The 8,399-nt window shown below is 31.1% G+C and overlaps 1 protein-coding gene across 1 annotated transcript; it reads right to left on the bottom strand.

The window, feature by feature from the left end:
- Window positions 1-558: 558 nt before the first annotated feature.
- Window positions 559-2,778, bottom strand: LOC106379874 (pectinesterase QRT1). Its single transcript, XM_013819725.3, has 5 exons — window positions 2,265-2,778; window positions 1,573-1,768; window positions 1,290-1,493; window positions 960-1,195; window positions 559-853 (listed from the first exon to the last, which is right to left on the bottom strand). Exons 1-5 carry the CDS (start codon window positions 2,615-2,617, stop codon window positions 706-708), a joined length of 1,137 nt encoding a protein of 378 aa, XP_013675179.1. The 5' UTR covers window positions 2,618-2,778; the 3' UTR covers window positions 559-705.
- Between the last annotated feature and the right edge of the window lie 5,621 nt (window positions 2,779-8,399).

Here is an 8,399-nt window from a genome sequence, read left to right on the forward strand (position 1 = left end):
GAAGCTCAAAGGACTACAAGTTCAGTCATATGATATGTCAGCCGACTTCTTCACCATGTCTACACAAACCACACGTCCATGAAATTTATCTATCAGTTTGGGACGTGCCAATTAAAGGACCAGTTCAAGACTTAGCGCCCATGAAGCTAAACTATCAAATTGTCCATGCGCCAACTTGAAGAACATACACGGGGGTACAAGTCAGCGGGAGTTCATGTTGTACTCTTTTTCCTTATCCATGGTTTTGTCCCACTGGGTTTTTCTGGAAAGATTTTAATGAGGCAACATTAAGCATGTTATAAGCCCTGAACCGGATGTGTCGATCAAGGGAGAGTGTTATAAACCAAGTGGTGATCGATCCATATCAGGCCCAAACCGTCTGGTCCATCAGCTATTCATCCGGCCCATTCGCTAATGACTTAGGCGAATGAGAGTTTACATTTATCTATACTTGATGTTTATCATTTTCCATATGTATTTAAGATAAGTACTATTTCATATTTCTATTAGGAATAAGATTTATTTTTCTCTTATGATGGTCTAAATAAGACGGTCTAATACTTATATAAATATAGACCTTTTGTCATGAGTAATAATAAGCTTACACATCATCTCTTTTATAACAGCATTACAAATGTATAAAATAATAATTAGGTAATCATAGCTCTGCTAAATGGACCATTGTGAGTTTTTTGTATCTGAAGTTTAGAGTTTCAGCCATTGATCTCCAGATATGAACTCCATCCCAAGAAAAGGCTTCGCTTCATCTTGAGTAAGACTCTTCGACCACGGTACTCGACCTGTTCTATCCGCTCCTTTTCCTGTGCAATTATACTCTCCGAATAGCACCTCACTACAAAAAAAAAAAGAAAAAGAAAAAAAAAATAGTCTTTGTGTTTTTTTTTTCAGACAGAACAGCTGAGTTGCTCAGTTTCAAGATCCTTTTTTGTTGTTGTTACCTGTCCCTGGCAGGGTCACTCCAGTCATCCCAGCCCGCAGGAGTGATGACATCAGCAATGTAACAGTTTGAATAAACAATTCTGGCGTAGTTTCCCCAAGCTCGTCCTAGGGTAACATTCCCTGTTCCACTGATGGTACAGTTCACAAACGAGAAACCAGTATCTTCATTCTCTTTGTCTCTATGGTGAGCCGCGATGGATCCAAACCTCTTTGCGTTTGAGCTGATATAACAGTTCTGTGGTGTTTTTACCAAAAGACACACAAAAATGTAAGATGATTTTGTTTTTGATATTAAAGAATTAATGGACAAGTGAAAAAGGGTTATTTACCCGGTAAAGCGACTTGGCGTTGCCAAAGATGAAGTCAACATTTCCTTCGATATAGCATTTGAGGAAGTAGTGAGATCCACTTTCATCATCAAGAGTGTCTTGTGATCCCAAAATTCTTACACTGTACAACATTGCTTTGTCCCCTTTTATCCTCAGGGCCGCCGCTTGGTTCCCTTGATCTCCCGGCACTGCCACCACCGTGTTCTGCACTCATTCCCAAAATCAGATCAAATAAATTCAAACTCCATAGAGAAGAACAAAAAGAAGAGACCAGATATAGGACCTGGATAGTGATGGCAGTGGCGCAGAAGAAGTCAGAGTCTACTGTAACAGTGGCTGTTCTGTAAGTGCCGATTTCACTACCATTGGAATAACGGTCTGAAGCTTTATCGCTCCAAGTAATTACTGTCTTTCCCACGTACTTCTCATCGCCTATGAACGAAATGTACGGTTTTGTGATCGGCACATTCACCTTCTCCCTGCAACGACCAAGACATAACGTTTAAAAAAAAAAAAAAACAGAAAAACAAAGATTCGGTGAAATGCGTTTTTTGGAATGAAATCTTTGCGCTTAATTCTTTTGCATTCCTTAAAATGTTGACCAGTTAAAATGAAAAAAATAAAAAAAAATATTCTATTTCATTCCATATTATTCCATAGATGCATGATAGAGTAGAGAGAGGTATAGTTGTATTATGAACATTCATTTCACAACAAAATAGATTTAGAATAAGTGGAATGATGATTCTATTCCACAAATAATTATTCCTATAATTTCATCTGTTTACTAGTCACCAGTTACGCAAGAGTATATGACACAGACAGAGAATCTGTGGAAAGATGTATTACAAAAACTACACACGTAACTGATGTGTAAGATTATCCTACCAACTTTATTATAAATGTTAACAAAACGTTTATAATCTTCTACTTAAAAAACACGGGTTTTGTCTTTGTTCAGAATCTTTGATTTACCTGTAAATCCCAGGAAGAATGTAGATTTTAACTCTCTGAGAATTGGAATCAGGAACCATATCAACAGCTCCTTGAACTGTAACAGAGTCTCCTCTTCCGTTCTTTTCAACCACAATCACTCTGCTCCCATATTCAGCGTTTGAGGGCGCCAGATATTCTCGGCTGACCCCATTATCGTGTTTAAGGCTCCTCTCCCTTCTGACATCTTCCACAACACTTAAGTCTTCCCAGCTTATGTATCTCCCCAACTCGTTACCTTTATCATCATTCTGCAACAATCCTGATGTCCCTAAACCCAACAGAACCCAAAAACAGAGAAATGAAACCGAGGGAATAAAGGCTTTGGCTTTCATGGAGAATGTCTCTGGAATGATCAGAAGAAGAAAACAAAAAGTTAATTAGTGTGGTTTCTTTTGTCAGAGTTGTGAAGAAAAACGTTTTCAGGTTCTGTTTCTTCTATACCCTCTTACGTGGGAGTGAGTTAAATAAGATGGGTTTTTAATAAGTACGAGGACTCTCTCTTACACCATGTACAATGAAGGGAATAAAATATTCTAATTGTTGTATACAATGATTATATTCAAAGTCCAAATTTGATGATCTTTTAGTATTTGGTATTAAAAAGATTTAACATATTGAATAAAAAGAAAGTATAGACCACCGGTGATACATTTCACTTTATAGAGATTTTTCATATTTTCATATCTTTCTAACTATTTAAGAGCAATAATTTCGCTGCAAATTAAGTAAATTATTTTTATACCAAAATTTGTTATTTTATATTCTCTATAAATATAAACTAGGTTTTTAGTTTGGACATATAAAATAATTATTAATTAGTAAAATATGATATTAAATTTTATTAACCAAAATTATTGTAATATGTAAAAGTTGAATATGTGTTAAGTGATGAGGTGAAATAAAGATAATATGATGTTGAATGTTAAAAGATAAGAATAAAGATATTAAATCTTGAAACCATTGTGCATATTCTATTCTTTTATTATATTATCTTCTTTAATTGTTGACTATCCATAAGATAAACTCCATAATTAAACATATCACCAAATTAAAATTTCTAATAGTTGTATTATATTTTAAAATTTTGTATTATCTCTTATTTCAGATTTTTTTCTATAATTGTAACAATGGTAAAGATAAAAACTTTTAATTATGTAGTAATCAATTTAAATACTTTTGATGTTAAATATATAAATGTTCTCTTATCTCCACTGAATATATATATCAGTGGAGATAAGAGAACAGTTATATATATATATATATATTCAAACCATAGACTTTAATGGATACAAATATTAAGTACAAATAGGTTAATGGGTATAATAGACTAATTGATTTAGTGGATTGAGTTAAAATGAATTGGACTGGAATAGACAATGAGTTGTACAAAATCAAACCAATAAAATATATAACTAACAGAAATTTAAATCAGATATATTAAAAATAGCAAAATTAATTTTTTTAAACAAAGTTTTAATAAATTTTCTCATATATCTAAATCTATTTTAATAAACTAAACCTAACAAAAATTCTCATAATTGTTTTAACATTATTTTTGACTTTTTTATCAATCTTATTTTATCCTGCCAAAATCGCAAAATTATATTGTATAATCATTTTTTCTCATACATCCGCAAACTAATATTTTCCCGCCAAAATAACAAAGGTGCTTTCCTCACAACTACATGATCGTATTTTCCCACCAAAAATCATAAATCATGTATTTCAAGCAAAACCGCAATATAAATTTTTCGTCGAACCCGTAAAATCATGTTTTCCGTCAAATTCGTAAAATCAAGTTTTCATGCTAAAACAATAAATTCACGTTTTGCCGCCAAAACCGTAAAATCATGTTTTCCGCCAAAATCACATTTTCACCAAAGCCGCAAATTATGTTTCCCGCAAAAACCACAAATTATGTTTTCCCGCCAAAATTGCAACATTGAATTTTTATGTCAAAACCGTTAAATCATGTTTCGTGCTAAAATCTCAACATCGTGTTTTACCACAAAACTATTAAATTATGTTTTTCTGCCAAAACACACAATTGTGTCTTTGGTTAGGCCCACTTATAAGGCAAGTTTTAGCTTCTATAGTGGCTCTTCCATTTCCACTTTGTTTTAGTTTGTATTTTGACTGAATGAATATATCAAACCAAACAAAGGCTAGCAGTATAAGACCTTCTCCAACCCTGGGAAAAGCTCTATCCAAAAGGAGCCAAGTCCATGCGGTTCTCCTCTCTCTCCCAAAACCGCAAAATTATATCATAACACAAACCAGAAAATTATTTTTTCAGCCAAAGCTGAAAACTGAGGCCATAACTGTTTACTTAGTTTTACATTTTTGGTTTTTATTTTTTGGTTTTTTGTTTTTAATTTTAGAGTATATTTTAGCTTTTTGAAAAACTTGAATGGTGATTTTATATATTGGTTTTAATTTTCAGAGTAAAATATAATAATAAATATTTATTATGAAAACAAAAAAATATATTACTATCACTAGAAATAAAAAAATTTATATTAAATTTATTTAATATAAAACAACAATAACAAAATGTTACAAAATAAGCTTGATAGTTGCATGTTAAAGTACATCTATCTTATTAAAGTAGAAGTAATTTAAACTTTTGTTTGGCAACATAGATAGCAATTAAAAAAAAAATGTTGTTTGGAAACATTGATAGCAGTAAGTCAGGAAAAAAAAGTAATAGGCTTATACTATTAAAAAAATTGGAAGTCCATTACATTATATTAAAAAGTAACTGGTTTATGTTACTTGATATACATATTCAAATCAAAATAATAATTTAAAATTGATTTATATCAAAAATTCACTGAAAAATATACATATATTCAAAATTTGATTTTTACTAACATATTTTCCAATAACCATTATAAAAATATTTTCAATATATATAAAAAAATACAATACAAAGCCCAATTTCAAACACCAACTTAAATGGTTTTTATATTTCACATTGAAATTAAAAAATATAATATATGTGATTATTGATATGATTGTACGTATAAAATACGATTAATTATATGATAACACATATTTTGTAACTTATGATGACACATATATGATATATAATAGTGATTAGGGGTGGGCGTTCGGGTTCGTTTTCGGGTCTGTTTGGGATTTCATGTTCGGTTCAGATCTTTGAGGACTCGGTTCGGATTTGGATATCCAATTTAAATTATTTTAAAAATTTTAAAATTTATTATATGCTTTAATTTTTAGAAAATCTATAAACAATAGAATATATTACATATAAATTTGAAAAACATATGTCAGAGTACCTAACTTAACATATAAATTGGTTTGCTTTAAATATTTGGATAGAGAATTAATAATTATTTAAGTATTTTTGGAGTTTTGAGTATATTTTAACTATTTTAGATATTTACGTTTAATTATTTGTATATATTTTCAAGTATTTAAACAAACTTAAAAGTAACATATATATTCTGGATGTTTTTATATATATTAAATCTAAAAATAATTAATATATATAAGTATATAAATCTATTTTGGATACCCAATATACTTCGGTTCAGATCGGATTAGGCTTCAGTTCTTCAAATACCAGAATTTTGAATAATTCAGATATTTAATCAATTTCGGTTCGGATTTGGTACTACTTATTCGGATTATGATCAGTTCGATTCTTCAAATTCGAGTTTTTTGCCCAACCCTAAATAGTGACATAAAAAACAAATAGCATCATATTTTTTAAAAAATACACTTAGGGCGTGCGAATCAAAATCTAGTTTAGTTTTATATTGATAGGAAAATACATTGCTAATTAAAATTTTAAAACAAACAAAAATTAATTTAATAATATTTTATAAAATATGGTAAGAATGAATAAAATTTATGCAATTCTAGTAATATAAAATAAATATTAACAGCTGGGTTTGAAATTACTAAATCAATAAAAACATGATTTATTGGTTTATACAAACTATGATTTTAGTGGTTTATATTTTAAAGTATGATTCCACAGCACCACTGCCTACTAGCGACATCTAAATTTTTATTTATAAGTAAAATATTTTAATTAAATTTTAAATAACTAAATCAATAAAAAATATATGTTATCAATAAATATATGTATATTGATTTATTTTAAATCTTAAATAAATAATTAAGTTAAATTTATTGAGTAGTATAAGAATTTTTTATACTTTTCATATTAGATTTTAGATGTAATAGAAATACTAAACTTTAGTGGTTTGGAATTTCATATTGTTACGTAATAACGATATACAATAACTATTTAAATTGTAAAGTTTTTGTTCATCGGTAAACCAATACAACTATTAACTCATTAATTTAAATGAGTTATGCATTGAACAAATCCATTTGTCAAATGGATTGGATTAGTACATAATCCATATATTCTTAAAATTATTGGATAAGAATTGATTTGGGTTAGTTTATCCATTTTGATACTCCCAAGAAAGAGTTTAAATCTAAGAATGACTAGAATTTTGATACGTTGATTAGTTGGTTGAATTTCAGTAATTTGACCCCTTATTAGGTAGCGAATATTATATACATATGTTTTTTGATTTTAGTGGATTCTTTTCCGTCTGACTAGTATGGCTATTTTGAAAAAGATTGTTTGCAAACTGGAAAACTGATTGTATCCTAAGTGTTATTTACTGTGTAATTGATTAAGTATAAAATTATAATATACCTTAATTAATTGGTTGGATTTCAGTACTTTGACTCTCTTATTAGGTAGCCAATTTTATATGCAAAAGTTAGTGAATTCTTTTTCTAGTTCTGCCACTAACTAGTACGGTTATTTTGAAAAAAAAATTCTGCAAACTCAGAAACCAATTGTATATCTTTTTTGTTATTAACGAAAACTTATATAGACCCATGGTTTAGCCCAAAAGAGGCCCGTTTATAGAAGAAATATATCTGGACTTAGCCAACTCATCATCTTCCATGCTCTCTGAACGAGGGGTGAAAGCGAAAGAGATAAAAACAAACAGTAGAGAAAGACGGTTGATGTCTGCAAGAATCCCGAAGATTTCCTTAAGAGACTGTTTGGATGTAATGGCTCTAATCATCGTTTGATTATCGGAGCACACTTGTAAACTGGCGATATCTAAGGTGGCTGCCGATTAAGGAGCAGATCGGACCACCATGGCCTCAGCCATCAACAAGGGAGCTGACGAATTCCTAAACGTTGGAGGCTCGGTGAGCCAAAAACGGATAACACCTGTAAAAATCTATATAAGACCCGCTTCTTTGATGCATGGTTCCACGAAGCATCAATATTGCTTTTGACTGTTGCATGTCATTTTTGTCTGATGAGGAGATTCTATCCTTCCTCGTGCTTGAATAAACTCCCTAGCAGTAGTTAAGCTTTTAATCGTTTTTCCTATAGATGATGAACCTCAATCTTCGAAGATGAGTTGATTGCGCGAAGTCCACAAGGTCCAACAAACCCGAGGGAGAATGTTGCCCATGATCCCTGACAGTGGAAGGCATACTTTCTTGCGGAACAGGACGAGAGCTTCCCTTACATCCTGAAGAGTAGCTATGTGAATTTATTTGGTCTGGTTTTCTGTCCAGATTTATTCGGGTCGGTTCTATTCGGTTCTGGTTCTTTTAGGCCAAAAAATTTTTGGACCCAACTAAATACTTGTGAATTGTTTTGTTCGGTTTGGATCGAATATTTTTGGACTGGTTTCGGTTTGGATTTTTGGGTCCATGCAGAAATTCTCATCTGGTAACACTACAAGAAATCATAAATTTAACGACAGCAGTTTTCCTCGTGAGTTCGTCGTAAAATAAGGTTTACGAGGAATTAGCGAAGAAACGGGTTTCGTCGTTATACATTCGTCGTAACGCATATTTCCTCGCTAATTCGTCGTAAAATAGCGAGGAAACCATTTCGTCATAAAGATGAAGAAAACAAATCGTCGTAAAGATCACGTAGATAGTCCACGTAAGAATGTCGCTAGCGTTCCTCGTAAATACCACGAAAGCATTTCCTCGTAAATGACACGTACATATCTCGAAAGTAATTCCTTGTAAAATTCACGTAATTACCTTGAAATTCTTTCCTCGTAATTTTCACGTAAATACCTT

The sequence above is a fragment of the Brassica napus genome, chromosome C2 (genome assembly GCF_020379485.1).
Source record: "Brassica napus cultivar Da-Ae chromosome C2, Da-Ae, whole genome shotgun sequence".
Classification (NCBI taxonomy): Eukaryota; Viridiplantae; Streptophyta; class Magnoliopsida; order Brassicales; family Brassicaceae; genus Brassica; species Brassica napus.